The sequence below is a fragment of the Impatiens glandulifera genome, chromosome 8, assembly GCF_907164915.1.
Source record: "Impatiens glandulifera chromosome 8, dImpGla2.1, whole genome shotgun sequence".
In the NCBI taxonomy this organism is placed as follows: domain Eukaryota; kingdom Viridiplantae; phylum Streptophyta; class Magnoliopsida; order Ericales; family Balsaminaceae; genus Impatiens; species Impatiens glandulifera.
In genome coordinates this window covers 2,994,247-3,013,265 of record NC_061869.1, presented here as the reverse complement: position 1 = coordinate 3,013,265, position 19,019 = coordinate 2,994,247, and the positions used below count along the sequence as shown (strand labels likewise).

At 28.9% G+C, this 19,019-nt stretch overlaps 1 protein-coding gene across 1 annotated transcript; it reads left to right on the top strand.

Moving 5' to 3' along the window:
- Positions 1-16,169: 16,169 nt before the first annotated feature.
- On the top strand, positions 16,170-18,697 carry LOC124911976 (GDSL esterase/lipase At5g45670-like). The gene is made up of 5 exons (XM_047452524.1): positions 16,170-16,448; positions 16,559-16,683; positions 17,601-17,846; positions 17,909-18,164; positions 18,246-18,697. The coding sequence occupies exons 1-5, from the start codon at positions 16,205-16,207 to the stop codon at positions 18,467-18,469; spliced, it is 1,095 nt and encodes a 364-aa protein (XP_047308480.1). The 5' UTR covers positions 16,170-16,204; the 3' UTR covers positions 18,470-18,697.
- Positions 18,698-19,019: the final 322 nt, after the last annotated feature.

The following is a 19,019-nucleotide window of genomic DNA, read 5'->3' as shown; positions in this document are numbered from 1 at the left end:
CATGAACACTATAAACACAATTAAATATATAAAATTATAAATATATTTATTTATTCATTATATTTTATAAGAATTTTAATTTATTTCTTTATAATAATATAAAATTTTAATATATTAAAATATATATTATATTAAAAAATTGTTTATATAATTTTATTATATAAAAATTTATTATTTAAAAAAAATATGATATAAACGGTGCTCCAGAAGGATTATTCGAAACCGAACAAGACGGGGATGGTAGTAAAAATATATCCCCATAATAAAATAAGGCATATATAGTAGATGCATTCCTCACTCAAAACCGCCGAATTGTCATCTCTAGTGGGCCATGCTAGTTTTCAGTATTCTTTATTCAATATATATATATATAAGTAAAGATAGAGAGGGTTAATTTGGTGTCGTTAATGATGTGACAATACGTTATTAAACTTAAATTTAACATAAGAAAAAATTTTCATTTTCCAAGTTTAATCACGTGTTACCACATCATTCTCGACACTATTCATAACACTGAATTAACCATCTAAAACGATAATTTTTTAAACAAAAATGTTTCATAAGAGTTTGGTCCATATTTTTAAAATGTATAATATTATTCATTTCACATGTTGCATTTAATAAAGCATTCATTATTAAAATGTCAAGTTCATATAATATTATTATTTAAAATAGCTTTAATATTTGCATTTAATAAAAATCATTCTTAAATAAAATTATGTTACCTTCTTTATTTTTTTATTATTATATTGATTATGTTTGTATAAGTATCTTTATTTTTATTTATTTTTATATAGAAATTTAATTCTCATCCATTTAAATAAAGAGTTATATATATAATTAATTTATAAATTATAATACAAAAAAATATCAAAAAATCAAAACAATTAAATGAGAATTTAAATGTTAAACGATATGTTTTCATTACTTTCATTACTGCTCTCAAATGATTAATCTCGTTGTGTTATTAGTATGTTTAGTGACAAAGTGAACACTCGTGTTTTTATATTATTTTGTCGTTATGCTTAAACAACTATTATTTTTATCATATTGTGTGATTTTTTTTCAAATTTTTTTATTATAAATTATAAAAATTTAAATTCAAATAAAAAATATCCAATATTTTTACAATTTTGTAGTGGGTAAAAGACAATCATGTTTAAGTTTCATAATGATGAACAAAAATATAAGCGGTTTATAAAAAATTATCAGCGATAATGAAAATTATCTTTACCTGCGTGAATTAGTAGATAGCGTTTGTAAAATGTTTTTATATTGTCAAATAATGAAAATTCATAAATCAAGAAAAAATACATATAATAGAGTCTCTAAATTAAAGTCTAATAATACTTATTGAATATATAAGAAATAATATTTGACAACTTTATATGTTTAACCGATAAGGGGAATTATGAGTAATGAAATGATAGGGAGTAAAAAAATTGTAGCAAATGAGACATGATGTCTTCCACTTAATAAATAGGACGCTTATCTTTTATTTTAAATTGTACATGTGGCCAAAACTGCATTTAATAATTTCTCTCTTTTAATTTTTTTTATTTAAATAAATTATTAATATTTTCCCACTATTTGACTTTATTATAAAATTTATTATAAATATTCACTTAATTTAAAATTGAAAAAGATAAATTCTTAATTTTCCACTCAAAATAAAATTATTAATATTTATAATAAATAAAATTTAAATTACTAATCTTAATAATATATATAAATGTACGTATAATTTTAAAATATATTAAATAAGAAAAAGAAAGAAACTTCTAAGGAGAAATAAGATGATAAATTTGAAAAAGAAAAATAATAATTTAATAAATTATAAATATATTTAATTTTTATTTAATTATATATATATTTATATTTATAATTTAATATATATTTTAAAAATATAAGCACATTTATATATTTTATTAATTTAATTTATTTATTCTCCTTATTATTTTTCATATTAAAAATACATAAATAAATAAATTAACTAATTACAAAAAATTAAAAATAATTAATTAAATTAAAAAATTAATCTTATTCATATTTAACTTGTTATTCTTTTATATATATATATATATATATATATATATATATATATATATATATATATATATTAATTTTTCCATTTATTATTTTTAAAAATATATAAATTAATTAATTAATTTAAATATAAAATATACAATTATAAATTAATATATATATATATATAAATAAATGAAGAGAAGAGAGAAAAATTATTAATAAAAAGAGGAGAGATAAATTAATATTTTAAATTAGACTTAGTCATCAATCCTAATCACTTTCACATGTCATTCATTCGCTACACTTTCGTTACAATATTTTAGCTCCCTTATCATTACTCGGGAATTATTAGGTACTCGAAAAAAATATAATTAAAATAATCAACATGCATAAGCAATAAACTATCTAAAAATACTACATATTATTTAAAATATAGAAATTCGAGATATCAAATTCGATTCCATATAACAAAATGCAACAATTGTTGGAATTAACATTTGTGTATATATCAATTTGTGTATATATCAATAGTGGAAAAAGGGACATTAGTGACTAATATCAGCGACGACTAAGTAATGTCGTAGCTGATATTTTTTTATCAGCGACGAAAGAGTGACGTCGTTGCTGATATATTTTTATCAGTGACGATTTTCTTTACAAACGTCATCGCTAAAAAATAGATTATCAGCGACGGTGATAGTATAATGTCGTCGCTGATAAGATATAATATCAGCGACGACGAACGAGTCGTCGCTGATATTCTGGTTTTCCCTCCGTGTTTTTGGATCGAAAGCGACGACATTAAGCTATCATTATCGATGATAAACTATATTATCAGCGACATCATTCTCATTTGTCGTTGTTGATATTCTGGTTTTCCCTTCGAGTTTTTGGATCGAATATCAGCGACGTCTATAGTTTAATGTCGTCGCTGATAGCTATTTAATTAGCCCGATCACTTTCATTCTTTCGCTTCCTTCTCTCCGCTCTATCGATCTCCTCTCCGCCAAACACTCCATTCTCAGGTAATAAAATCGAATTATGTTCCTTTTATTTTTCTTATTTTGTTGTTACTTCAATCCGTTGTTCCTTATTTTCAGTTTTACCGGTCGAAATCAAGTATTCGAGATTTAATCTTTGTTGACATTCTCCAATTGGTAAGTTCTAAAATTTGCCTAAGTTTTTTATTGTTAGGTTTGCATGTTTAGATAAATGACTTACTTGGATTACTAAGGTTGCATATTTAGATAAATGACTTAATTGGATTAATATGTAATGTTTTTTCATTGTGTTTTGCTGTTAGTTGATATGTATCATAGTTATTGATTTCATTAATTGGTTAGTATGTTAATTAATTGATTATATGTTGATAATAATTAAATAGGTAGATGTTAATTTCATTATTTGTTGTTAATTTTTAGTTAAAATGGAAATTTCTGATAAAAGTTGAATGACTCTACGCCTAAATGATTCAAATTATATTCAAGTGATTGCAATTTTCATAGACTTCGCAATTAAGTCTACTAGCAGATATTCGATTGCTTGTCCGTGTGTGAAGTGTGAAAATCAAATTTATGAGAATAGAATAGTGATCAAAGATCATCTAATTGTATTTGGGATCCGTCAAAATTATAATTTTTGGTACTTTCATGGGGAGACGAGATCTTCGAATGAAAGGGACAATATCATTATAATATATATAGATTAGTTAGTTACAAAGTTGAACTTATATTGTTAAAACGTTCCGCGTTCATCAAATTCGGTGTTGAATTTAAAATATAAAGTCTTATTAGCCTAGTTGATTAAAGAGTTATATTTGTTGATGGAATCGGATCGCCGAAGGAGACGGGGTCTCGCAACGTTGAACGCTTACACACACACTGATCAATAACAACCCTGTTAGAGGTTGATTATCTAGTCTCCACTCTACACAAACCTTCACAAACTATTGACAAAGTCAAGTGCAAAACTGTTTGTTTGGGCTTGAAGCAACAAATGATCAATAAGAATGATGAGATTAAAGAAGCACACACAACACAAGACACACATTTTATGGATGTTTGGAGATAAAGTTCCTACGTCACCCTTTCTTCTCAAAGCTTTGAGAATGATATTCACTAAAATATTTAGTTTGTTTACAACACGTATACAAACTCAATCGAACAACAAAGGCTTAGTTACTGCCTGTTTTCGACTGTTCAATACACTCACTCTGTTGAACATAAACGAATTCTGTCAACTTACAATGCTCATCAATCACACAGAATATGTAGTATTATAATACACTTAGATTCTAACACACTCTTTGAGAACTTGTAAATTTCGAAAGCTTGAAATATTTGATAGCAAAGATTGAAGGTGTCAAAAGGTGCTGAAGCAGATTGACTTCTGTCTTCTTAAGTAGGCAAAGATACCAACAGATATATTTGCAACTTTAATGGCTATGTCTGCTTCATAAGATCATTATCTTCATTTTGATTAGTTGAAGTCCAGAGTAGTACAGCGTATGGGATATTCTTTGATCTTGTCTGTACTTTGGATAATATTAAGCCAAATTCTCATTAATGCGATTTCAATCTCCAATGAGTTTATGATTCAGACTATTTGATATGTCCGATTCTGGTTCTGTTAGAGTGAGAAGATCTTCATCAGTCTTTGAACTTAAATGGAAATGCTTATATGGGGAGTGTAAAACTGATGTCTGATATTTCCGAAAATATCCATATATATATATTCCCAAGTTGACTAATTATGGAGGTTGTGAAATATTGGATGCATGCCGAATTGTGGAATGCCGAAATGTGGAATGCCGAAATGTGGAGAGCTAGAATGTAGAATGTCGGATGTGCTTGCAGAAAGCCGATATGCAGAAAACCGAAAGGTCTAGAAAGCTGATTTGAACTGGAAGTCGATATGCTTCGGATGCCAATTTGTACCGGGAGCCGATATGCCTCAGATGCCGATTTGTACCGGGAGCCGATATGCCTCGGATGCTGATTTACACTAGAAGTCGATATGCCTCGGATGCCGATTTTCACCGGAAGCCGATATGCCTCGGATGCCGATTTACACCGTAAGCCGATATTCCTCGAATGCTGATTTGCACTGGAAGTCGATATGCCTCGGATACCGATTTACTTTAAATACTGATATCTCCAAAAGCTGATATCTTCCAACTTCCAATATCTCCAAAAGCCAATATCTGTCAACTGCCGATATCTCCCAAAGCCGATATCTACCAACTGCTGATATCTGCCAACTGCCGATATCTGCCAACTGCCGATATTTGTCAAATGCCGATAACTCCAAAAGTCGATATCTGCCCACTTTCGATATCTGCCAACTGTCGATATCTCCAAAGGCAAATCTCGTTTAATCTGCACATAATTATTTTGACACAATTAGATTGTTATTTAAATAGTTAATTAGTACTACTACTTAATTAACTATTTTTTCTTATCACTTGTTTTGTTAGGTTGAGAGTTCGAAATATATACATATAACACTTTTATTTTTTTTAACTCTTTTAAGTTTATGGGTGGGTCAACCCACAATCCGACCCAAGTATTCATTTACTCTCACATATATATCCAAATTAACCACAACTCTCAACCCGGCAATCTAGACATTAAGCATCATTATATATATATATAAAAGTTCAACTTATATATAACTAACAATATAAGTTCAACTTTGTAAATATATATATATATATAGTTAGTTAAAAAGTTGAACTTATATTGTTAAAACGTTTTGCGTTCATCAAATATGATGTTGAATTTAAAATATAAAGTATTATTAACTTAGTTGGTTAAAGGGTTATACTTGTTGTTGTTAGGTTGCGACAATCCGGACACTTTAAAAATTAAGTATCATTACATATATATATATTTTTGTATATGTATCTTTACTTTTATTTATTTATATATATAAATTTAATTCTCATCAATTTAAATAAAGAGTTATAAATATAATTAATTTATAAATAATACAAAATAACATCTACCAAATAAAACAACTAAAGGAGAATTTAAAGGTTAAACAGTATGTTTTCACTACTCTTAAATGATTAATCTCGTTGTGTTATGGATATGTTTAGTGACAAAATGAACACTCGTATTTTTGTATTGATTTGTCGTTATATTTAAACAACTATCATTATTATCATATTGTGTGGATTTTTTTCAAAAAAATATATTATAAATTATAAAATTTCAAATACAAATAAAAAAATCTAACAGTTTTACAATTTTGTAGTGTGTAAAAGACAATCATGATTAAGTTTCATAATGATGAGTCAGAAAGTAACAAATCAAACAAATTAATCAAACGGTATCGGGAGAACTTTTATCAAAAGTTATAAACGATAAAAAAAATTATCTTTGCGCGTGCTTATAAAATGTTTTTATATTGTCAAATAATGAAAAACTCATCTAAATCAAGGAAAATTACATATAATACATAGTCTCAAAATTAAAATTTCAGTTCTAATAATATTCTATTGAATATATAAGAAACAAGATTAGACAACTTTATGTGTTGAGCTGATAAGAACTTGAGCGGCCAAGATTTTTTAAATAATTTATATAAAATTAATTTTTTTATACATCACTTTACCTCACTCATTTCATTAACTAAAGTACTAAAATATTTATTTATTTTATTTATATATATCAATTCCCTTTAAATCTTTTTATTAAAAATAATTATTATTTCTTCAAAATCATCTAAGATCATTATTTTTTTTTCTCCATTTAGGTTATTCAAAATAACCCAATCCGAATCCTTGGAACGATCATACTCAATAAATATAATTAAAATAATCGCAGGCATAAGCATTAAACTATCTAAAAAACTAAATATTATTCAAAAGTATAGAGATTTGTGATATCAAATCCGATTCAATTAAATAAAATATCATACCGAACCAAATGCAACGGTTGGAATTAATTTCAATAAATATATATATATATATATATATATTATTTAGTAATGATATATTAGTTATTATCATTATAAAGATTATGGACTTATTTAGACATTTATAATAAATATGAGGATATATTTGTGTAGAAGTAGAAATAACATTTATTATTTCGTTGATTGGTCGAATAATAAATGAAAATATTAGAAATAGGTCATCATCTAATATAGATATATAGTCTACTTAATTATCATTAGAGACAGGTTCATTCTCAAAAATCTCCGAGGGCTATCGATAAAAGATTGAAATGCCTAAATCCTACCTATCAGACATTCCGATCCAGGTCCACATCTAAAACTTGGAGATCTAAGACCAAGGAAGATCTGAAGGACAGATTAATGATTCGCTATTCGCTACAAATCTAAATATATTTCCGCAATTATAATTTATCTCAATTTATCGATATAAAGTATTAATATTATAAATTTAAAAATAAAAAATTAGATTAATTTTTTTAACAACTATGAGTGATAAAATATGAAATAAGAGAGACCCTTCAATACTAACAAAATAAATATATATTTGAATTTGTACTCAAATGTTTGGGACACAATCTTCAAAGTTTTATGCTTATTTCATGAATGAGGAGTAAGGTTGTTCAGCATCCCCAATTTTACAGGAATATTACTAAGAATGATATTTATGCAAAACACTCTCCATTCATTCCACAAGATCGAGCTTGTGAGAATGGGTATGACTGTGAGAAGTCGAGATGATCCGGTAAATTTAGGGTTTAAAAGAGATGGATAATTAATCAAAATGTGGTAGCACCTACAAATTAAGCTATGGATGCTCCCTTATATATCATGTTTATAATGTAGTACTTGTATTATAATAACATCTAAATTATCAGAGTAATTTCTAATTATAATAACAATACATATTCTTTGATTCCTTACTCAAGATAATGTCTAAGATTCATTTTGATGAATGGAAATATATAACCTTATTGAACTTTTAGAGTAAAATGTTAAATGAATAGAAATATATAACCTTATTGAACTTTAAAGTAAAATGTTAAATGAATAGAAATATATAACCTGATTGAACTTTAGAGTAAAATGTTGAGAAGAATGAAACATTGTTTACAGTAATATCAAACTAAATGACAATTAATGTTCTAAGTTTTTTGTTTGAAAAATGGATGAATCACCCCTTAATTGTCATTTTGCAATTAAATTGAAAGTTAAATAGCTATGTCCAGGTCTTTGAGTAGAAATTTCGTCTTCCCAGAAAACAGGGTGTCATTGTATTTGATAAAAGTGAACTTGAAAATATTGAAAAAAAATGGGACAAGTTTAAAAAAAATCATGGATGAAACTAGTGGATCAACGTTAGGGATGAGAACGAATATTCTATTCGGCGGGCAGTGTAGTATCCATTCCCGAACCACATTTTCATTTTATTGCCCGACTCTAAACCCAATCCCGACATATATCTCTATTTCTATCTCATCCCCGATTCGCCGAGTACCCGATCTCCGATGGATACCCCATTACCCAATTAAATACTTATAAGATTATATAGGTTAAAGAATAAGAAATGTAGTTTTATTAAATAATAAATAATTTTAAAATTAGTAAGATCAAAATATTTAAAAAATAAAAAAATATTATTTACTTACATATTTATGTTTTAAATGTTGAAAAAGATAACAACATTGTTTATTTTGAGTTAAGAAAAAAGTTATAAAGAAGTTTGAAAAAAAATAAAGAATAAAGAATGAAAAAGGTGACGAGACATAAATAATATTTTGTTATTAAAAGAAAAATATTGGAGATGAAGATTAATGAATCGAGAGAAATAACTTTTTGGGAAATATTAAAAAAATAAAGTTGGAGTGGAATTTGAAAAAAATCAAAATAAATGATATATTTATGATAATATTTGTCATAATATAGTATTTGACTCGTCAAGAAAATAATTATGGCTCTCTTACTTGCATTTTAATTTTAATATTAATATAGTTGAATATTGGGTTTGAGTTCGCACACTCTCTATCCTCGATCCCGAACCTGATAGGGTATTTTTTTCCCTCCCCATGCCAGACCCCGAACTCGATTTAAAATATTCGAATCCAGGTATCCGGTGTACATGTACTCATTGTCACTATTATGCCTTGTTCTCATTGGGTTATTTAAAAAACCTAAATCAAATCACTTTTCCAATCAATCTCTTCTCAACAATCACATCACTCATTTCATTAACTAAAATACTAAAATACCCTCTAATTTAAATTATTATTTTATATTTTATTTATATATATCAATACTCTTGAAGTCTTTTACCAAAAATAATCATTACCTCCTCAAAATCATCACTCATCAATCAATTTCTCTCTCTCTTGGTTTTTTAAAAAACCCCTAAGGGCCCTAACCAAACAAGACGTGAGTCTTCTATTTTATTTTTAAATTAAAAAATTAAATATTGAATTCAATTTAAAAAAAATTAAGAAATTAGAGTCACGTTCTAATTTCATAGATTAATTTTCTTTGTGGGCTTACCTAAGGAAAATGCTCCGTTGATACAATATAATGTAAGAGATCTGGTAGGTAACCCAATCTATATATGGAGTCAGAAGTTATATTTCGTTTCTTCAACATAGAGTTACTTGATTTGATTGTTTATATGGAGGATCTTTTCCATGTATTCTTCTATATGTAAGAATTTTTCACTATTTTGATCATATATTTGATGATCCATTTTTATTTGGCAGATCTTTTTTGCCGTTGCATATTAACACTCGGCTCAGGATAATTTTAATTGTCGTTTATAATATTTGGTAGTGATTTTTTTAACCCAGTTTCATTGGTTTGTTCGGTTTTCTCTATTTTAACATTCGTCGTTCAAAACTCAAATGAGTTCGTCTTTAGAGAAACTCTCAACAAATTGAATAATTATAGAATTTTTCACCGAAAGATTTATTTTTTTAATTGTTTATAAAATTTGATATCTAGATTGTTTATTTTGATTTTATAGTTGTTAATTTTTATTAACTAATTTCTTATAGTAACTTCCATTTGAATTTAACGAGAATTAATTTCTCATAAAAAAAACTCTCTAAACGTATTTCAAATAGTTGGTGTTTATTCTAAGTATCTCACCATTTGAATTATTCTCTATTTATAGTTGAAAAATAAAATCAAAATATCTTTAGATAAAGGGAAAAAACATACCTATTTATAAAATATAAACAATTTTTTTTAGAACTTATTTATAGGGCTTATCATTTTAATTAGGTGTATTTAACAATAACATGTAAATAGTGTACTTTTCTATTTTGCTTTTTATGGGTCAAGACTTTTGTCTTAGAAAATAAAATAAATATCATACCAGGTATAGGTGACCAAATCCTTATTAGGGTTTTAAATGATGGACCCAAGCCTAAACTCCTACGAGTCCTAACATACCCTTAATTGATTAATGTTTAGAAGACATATTTGGCCTCTCCCGCCGACAGAGCTCTTCTGCTCGGAAAATTTGGTAAATCTTCATCCCATTCTTTAATTTCTTCTTACTTTTAGTGGATTGATGTTTTCAATCATCACAATTTAAATCCCTTATTTCTTTTTATAATATTGTCTTAGTTCTTATTGATTTAAGAAAACCCTCCTCTCTCGCAATAGATTTGTATCAGAGATGCATATATAATTTTGAGTGTCGATGTGGTCAGAATTGATCTGGATGATTGAAAAAAAATCCAATTGTAAGTGAAATATATTTTTTTATGATAGGGTTATCACAAACAATCCAGATTCATCGTGAGTGCGGAAATTTGAATGACTATTAACTTCTGAGATAATGTAGATAATGTTTGATGCGGATTTGAATGATTGACAATGGCATTTTCTGGTGCGGATTTGAATGTCTGATAATGTCATTTTTTGAGCTCACCTCAATTGTCACTTGTCAGAAATGTTACGGTTAAAGACTAACCACGTTTGAATTTATTTCTTAATGTAGGACATAGCAGGGGCGGAGCCATGCATGAGTTAGGTGGGCTCCAGCCCCACCTAAATTAAAATCTTAAAATAAAACATTTTATATTTGTATTTGACATATGACCTTTAGCCCAGTTGGCTATGTCCAGAGATCAATCTCTGGCCTCACTTATAATTTATTTATATAATAATTATATATTATTTTTTATTTTAAAATATAAAAATTAAAATAATAATAGTGTTTTATATTTCTTAATTTTAAACTATTTCAAAAATTTATAAAAAAAATATAAATTAATATTAATAAACAAGTTAAAATAGTTACATTGTTTTGATTCGGTATTTAAATAAAGAATTTGATATCCCTGTTCAAGAACCTAACAAATCTCCTAAAATTGATGTTGATGTAAATTCTCTTAAACTTGATCCATCATTACGTAATTCGATATGAAAATATCCTTTTAATAAAAGGAATAAAATTAGATGAGCTTATATCAAGATGAGGTCATATCAACCTATTAAGGATGAGTACTTGCCAACCAAATTTGGAAATCAAAATCGACGATTCCAAAATCATTGGTTTAAGAAATTTACTTAGTTAGAATACTCTCATTTGAAAGATGCTGCTTTTTGTTTCCCATGTTTCTTGTTTGAACATAAATAACCCAAAAACCTACATTTACAATAGATGGATTCAAATATTAAAAACGAATTAATGATAAGGATAAATGCTCTTTTGTTATGCATATAAGATGTAATATTTCACCACATAATAAGACAGTTGAATATCTTGATAATCTAATTAATATCCTTGTCATATTGACAAAGTACTGAATGCATAGTCTTTAGATGAAAAACAAAATAACAGATTGCGGCTTACAACAACTATTAAATGTACTCGGTGGCTCACTTTGCAAGCATGTGCATTGAGGGCATGACGAGTCTCCATCTTCTAATAATCGTGGAAATTTTATTGAAAAAAAAGTGGAGCATAAAAAGTTACATCTATGATGCAAGTTGGAGTCAGCTCCGGGTAATTTTTCATCCTGACTCCGCCCCTGGGACATAGTTATAAATTGTTTGTTGAGTTATTAATGTGAAAAAATTTGTGGGGAGTCTAAATTTCTTCAAAATTTTAATTTTTTTTGGCTGAAGTACTATTAAAGGTGGAATTTTATCGACCACAAATGCATGAAAAAGTTATATTATGATGAATAATTGTTGAAAGGTGAATTTGTGTTTTACCTCCTTCTAGTTGTGAGGAGATATGTATTTAGAGTCTCATTTGAGCATTACTAGAATTGAATTCAACAAGGGATGTCTAAGTCTTTTGTAGTTAATGGGATATTGGGATCCAGGCGGCAAATGTGTCTAGCCTAATCTTTTGGGTAATATCTTTAGGGGAATTTGAGGAAATGACCCTCAAGAGGGGCCTTATTACATATGGTGCGGGCCCATAATTTTAATAGCGCTGGTGACCCTTTTTTTTCTGACGAAAATGTTCCTATTGCATGACGCAATTTTTTAATTTTTTATTTTTCAAAAAATTTTAATTATGAAAATTTTTGGACGAAAATGCCCCAGTTGCGTCACGCAACCGCGAGACGAAAAAAAAAAATTGAAAAAAAAAAAACCGGTTGCGTCACGCAACTGGAGTTGCGTTACGCAAGGATATAATTGTCATTAAAAAAAAGGGTTACCAGCGCTATTAAAATTATGGGCCCGCACCATATGTAATAAGGCCCCTCTTGAAGGTCATCTCCTCAAATTCCCCGTATCTTTATTATCTTTTTTTTTATTATTTATCTAAAAAAGTACATGAGTTTCAGTAATTACATTCATCCAATGGGTATTATAATATTATGTAAGCTAATCACCCTTTTTGAATAATTTTGTGCACGTTATTTATTTTTTATTTTTTTTTAAGTGAGATTTTGTATTTGTTAATGATTTGATTAATTATTTATTAAAGATTAATGAAATTGTGGATTTTTACTTAAAAAATATATTTTTTTTTAGAACAATGAATAAATTATAGTTTTTAAAAGAAAAATAAGTGAATATATTTTGATTTTAGTTCTTTTTGTAAAGTTTTGGTGGCATACTGAGTTCAAATTTTATTGAGACAATTTTTTATTGCAACTTTTTCCAACAAAAATAGTTTTTTTTTTTTTTTTTTAAATCTGGCTTTGGTTTATCCGTCTGGCCAACATCTGGTGCTACACGCGGCCTAGGACAAACCGAACACAATCGGTGGTCAATAAGCTCGAGGAAAATGACCTATTTTGGAGGGACGTGCCGCTGCCTGAGTTGCCTGAATCTATGGACGAGTTAACTCGGATAGAATTGGAAGTATCAACCAAACTTATGCAATCGTCCTTGGCGAATCATAGTCCTTCTCAGCCGGGTGACTCCTTCATGGGTTACCTGATTTTCGATCGATTCTGCAAATTTCTTAATTTTTCTTTTGAAAGATAGAATCTTCAACCCAATTTCAAGTAGCTTCAGTCACTTAAAAACTGAGAAGGGTATGTTGTTCTGTGGAGCCATTGTTGGTCACAAAGGAGCATTTGTCTGTCCATGTTGTTTCATTGATGAAGTATGTCTCCATGATCATTTCCTATGTGTATCCATTTCTACTAATTTGACATATTTTCAAACTGTTTCATTCATTATGATTTATACATCTATAGCCCTTGTCTTGTCCTGTACCCACAAATCCTTCCATGTGAGATATATAATTGCTGACACAAAGAAATGACATCAATTGGGATCACATTTGTTTGCACATAGATTCATAAATTATCTTGGATTATAGATAGTAACTGTTGTGTGATTGTTTTAACTTCAGATGCTTGTAAATCTATTGGAGCTAACTGATACTGTACATGTATTTGGGTATTAGGGTTCCAATGAGCCAATCACACTATGACAGTTGGCCGACGATTGAGAAGGACTTTACATGTATTCTTAACAAATAATAATAATGGTTTAATTTAGATATCCAGCCATAAGGGTTGACAGTTCTTTTAACTTTGGGTGGTTGTGAATATTGAATGACTACATATTGAAAGAAGTGGTCCATCATATGTTAAAAGCCTGTAACTTTTTCTAGAAAAGGAACTTTGACCTTTGATGAAGCTAATAACATTCAATGAAATTTATATATTATTTTTTTGTAATTTTTTCTCTTTTATTTCTATGGTTGCATTGAATAATCAGATCTTGATTCTAAGTATAATGGGGTTGATCTCTAAGTGAACTCATTAGTGAGAAAGTTTATACATTCATTCAAATTAGGAAGATAATTTAATTAACATGGTATCAATTTGGCACCAGGTTAGATGTGTAATTAATGAGTGCTTCAACTGCATTTGCTTGAATGGAGCATGCCTAATAAATGATGCAGGACTAACTCATAAATGAGTACACCAACAACATTCATAGCACATGATCATTCTCCTTACTTATGATTTTGATTTTATAGTTTCAATTTCATATTCATCTACTTAGTAGCTGAAGAACATGGAATTGGGTCCCTTCCTGTCTTAATTATTAGCTGTTTTGGCCATCTTGAATCTTGATTTTCATCTACTTAGTTGTTCATATTTATTGACTTAATTGTATTTTGCTTAAATTAATGTAAGAATTGGTTCCTTGGTTGTGCCTGCTGACATTTGACTTTGTCCCAGTATTCTACTTCTTCTTAACTGCTGAGCTGCTCTTTCGGTGATCATCTCTCTGAGGAGACACATTTGTCTTTCATTGACTTAGAATTCTTGGATCGTAGCAATAAATTTGAAAGACTTAAAGTATGGCCAGCAGGCAGCAAGGACCATCCATAGCCTTCGGCGAAGCCTCCTTTTCAGCTTGGGAGTTGGTTCATCAATGCTAAATGTACTCTCAAGAAGATAATACTAGAATCCAAAGGAATAGAAAAACATCAGATTTTCGCGTTATTAGAAAATTGGCAAGTTAAGAGCTCCACCAAACGATACAATGCATCCAAAATCAAAGTTTGTGATCTTAGAACCAAAATAATAAGGATTGAGATACCATATGCAAATTTTCGAACTTTTTCAATAGTGCTCTTTGTGGTATACCCTAAGGGGGGGTGTCCCTACACTTTTGATAAGTCCCTTCATCCTCTTGAAGGACTGCCTTCACACAAAATATATATTACATACTATCATTTTCAAACCATACTTATATCACAATTAATCCATATATTTGTTATCACTATAACTGTACCTTTATATTAAAATGATTTAAAATAAATAACCTAAAATGAGCTCTAAAGCAGCAAGATTGATCAGTTCCAACTGCCGACAATCCAATGGGAGTTATACAAAGATTTGATCCACACCATCAAAATCTCTTGTACCACAGTCACATGGGAGTGCATCCAAACTTCAATTCGAGAGAGACATTTTATTATCTATTTGCTGCCCAACCCGAATGTTGGATATCGTGTTTATAAAAAAAATCGAGTTTTTAAAAATATTTTGATTTAGTTGGTTAGTTATATTGTTAATAAATTTAATAATCGAAAGATTATGGTCCAACCTGACCACACTAACTATATTTAGTACCAATTTTATGAAGAAGTGAATGAGTTATTTTCATCATCATTAATGAATTGACACTTATACACAAAAGTAAAATACGACCTTATTTGTTGATTTTTTTCTCTTTGTACATGTGACGTTTTCTTAGTAGATATAGACAATGTCTGTACTGTTAGGATCGAATTAATCGAAAAAAATGAGAGAGAGAATGATGTGTCATTTGCAGAAAAAAATAAAAAAATATGAAGATAAAGAGAAAATAGAGAAATATTTTTAATTTTTCAGACAAATATCAAATTACGTAATATTGTTCCTTATTCAAAATTTTGTCTCCCTGTCATTTCTCCCGAAATAATTAAGGGTAAAATGCTTTACCTTAAATTATTACTGAAAATTAAATTTATTTAAACTTTATCTAGAGAATAAAGTTGGGTGTGGGTGACAATAAAAAAATAAATAAATTATATAAATGGTAGTGTATCATTATTGAATTATCCCATGTTCCTCACATTTATCCCCGCGTGAAATTAAATGCACCCAACCAACTACTCACTGTCAATAAACAATTATCTATCTAGCTCTATTATGCACATCTTCAATTTTTTTATCTTTTCTTTTTCTTTCTATATATATATTACAACACAACCCATCCTTTCCACTCACCAACCCTAGCTAGTAGCAACATGGGCATCTTGATCCACACATGGGTGCTGGTTTGCATGACCGCGGTGCTTAGTTTATGGGGAGCGGTTAGGTCGGAGCCACAAGTCCCGTGTTACTTCATTTTTGGCGACTCTTTAGTTGATAATGGAAACAACAACAACATTGCTTCTCTAGCCAGAGCAAACTACTTGCCTTATGGCATTGACTTCGCACGCGGCCCAACCGGTCGGTTTTGCAACGGGAGGACAACTGTTGATGTCATAGGTGAGCATATCGATAGATCATTGTTTGTCATGTCTTTTCATTATATATACTTGTTTTATCATATGATTATGCATTTTTTTTAAATTGAGTATTGTCAATCGGTGGAACAGCTGAGCTACTGGGGTTCGACGATTACATTCCTCCGTTTTCGAGTGCGAGTGGTCAAGACATTCTTAGAGGAGTCAACTATGCCTCGGCAGCTGCGGGCATTAGAGAAGAGACTGGCCGCCAATTGGTAAGAATTACCATTCACTTTAAATTAAGTGAAGAAAGTTGAATATTGAATATACTGAATTTTAAAAGTTAAAAGAGTTAAATATTAAATGAATCTTATCGTGACATATTTGAAAAGCAATGAAAGGCTGTATATTTTATTCTTATAAGTGTAAAATCTGAATACCAAACATTTGATATTGTCGGTCCTTTTCATTAATTTTGAGTAGTTAAATGTAGTTTTCCAACTCTACATTAAAACAGATTTTTAGCTGAAATGTTTTAGTTTAATTTGAGTTGTAAGATTATTTAAACAAAGTTAATATATATTTAATTCAAGGCATGGTTTAGATTGGATTATTTAAATAACCCAACCAAATTAAACATCATTTACTCTCGTCATTTTCTCTACTCATATCATTAAATTCATTAATTAAAAATATTATTTATTTATTTATTTATTTTATTTATCATTATAAATTAATATCATTTAAATATTTTTAACCGAATATATATATATATATATACTCAAAACCACCCAAATCATTATTATTTAAATAATCTATCTTAATTATTTAAATAACCTTTATCAAAACAAGATCTAACATATAAAGGTTAAACACCATCTAAACATATATGGTAACTTATTGATAATGTTCTCTTACTTAATACATTTCATAAATCTATTTTTAGATTTTTTTTTTCTTTATTTGTTTTAGAAAAACACAAATGTGCCGTCTCAAATTAAGTTTATAAAGAATTTTCTTTTTAAATGATTATGAAAAACTTTAATTCACAAATTTGTAGTTAGGTTCTACCCACAAAATTAAGCTAAAGAAATTATAGAACTCTTGTAGTTAAATTACGCGACAAGTGAACAAATTATCGAATCGAAGAAGATAAAATAAGCTAACCTTGCATAATTAATTTATTTATTAGGGAGGTCGGATACCATTTAGCGGGCAAGTGAACAACTACAAGACTACTGTTTCCCAAGTTGTGAATTTGTTAGGGGACGGGGATTCAGCCGCTAGTTATCTAAGCAAGTGCATTTACTCGATAGGGTTAGGCAGCAACGACTATCTCAACAACTATTTCATGCCAGCATACTACGACTCCGGCAGGCGGTACACCCCCGATCAATATGCAGATATCCTTATTCAACAATACAGGCAACAACTCCAGGTTGATATAAAAATTTCAATTATTTAGTTTATTTGAAAAAACTTAACATTTTGTTCATATAGGACTTGTACAATTATGGAGCAAGAAAATTTGCACTGATAGGAGTGGGCCAGATTGGATGCAGCCCAAATGAGTTAGCCCAAAACAGCCCAGATGGAACCACATGTGTTGAAAGGATTAATTCTGCAAATAGAATATTCAACAACAGGCTAATTTCTCTTGTAGATCAATTCAATAGCAATACTCCAGATGCAAAGTTTACATATATCAACGGTTATGGAATCTTTCAAAGCGTGTTAACCAATGCTGCATCTTTTGGTACCGATTATATAATAGTATTTCTATTGAATCGTATAAAATTTATGTGTTTTTTTAAATAAATTGTGCGTACACTTTCAGGCATTAGCGTGACAAACGCGGGTTGTTGTGGTGTGGGGAGGAACAATGGTCAAATTACGTGTCTACCATTTCAGACACCGTGCCAGAACAGGGACAATTATCTCTTTTGGGACGCGTTTCATCCTAGCGAGGCTGCAAATATTATCATTGGAAGGAGGTCTTACAGTGCCCAGTCTTCGACTGATTCACACCCGATGGATATTAGAACTCTAGCTCTAAGCTGAAGATAGAGGACCGATAATGAATATTGTATACTATATGTAGAGATGTTTCAACTGTGGAAATTTCAATGTTATGTGTGGGTACTTTTGTGTGCCATGGTTAAAGACATAATTAAGTTGTTCCTTTTCAATTTAAAGGAAAAGATTATTATAAGTTTTCATTTTGGTGATTAATATTAATTTGGTCTAAGTGACTAATGAATTGTAAGGTTGAAATATTGTTATTTGTGACTTATTTGTACTTGTTAATTTTTTTATTTCAAATTAATAACTTCTTCGCATGTTTCAAAGAGTAAAAAATAACTATTAAGAACAAGAAATGTAAGATTTTTTATATAATTTGGAATTATCCTTACCAAGGCTAGTTTATGAGCCTTTATTGTTAGAAAGGTCGATGACTTTGCCAGGAGAATGACTTCATGAGAAAAGAATTTGAAAATTGTGTATTATATTACTTATTTAAAGGATAACATTTATGTATTAGTGTAATGTCAAGAGAAATTAACTAAGATTAGCCCCATCCCAATAGCCTCCTCGAAGTGGTTTGTCAACC

What these genes read in the sequence shown, in the direction of transcription:
- LOC124911976 (XM_047452524.1), top strand. Translation starts at nt 16,205, where the DNA reads ATGGGCATCTTGATCCACACATGGGTGCTGGTTTGCATGACCGCGGTG. An exon ending in GACAACTGTTGATGTCATAG is followed by an intron (nt 16,449 to 16,558) that starts GTGAGCATATCG and finishes TCGGTGGAACAG; the next exon opens with CTGAGCTACTGGGGTTCGAC. An exon ending in AACCAATGCTGCATCTTTTG is followed by an intron (nt 18,165 to 18,245) that starts GTACCGATTATA and finishes GTACACTTTCAG; the next exon opens with GCATTAGCGTGACAAACGCG.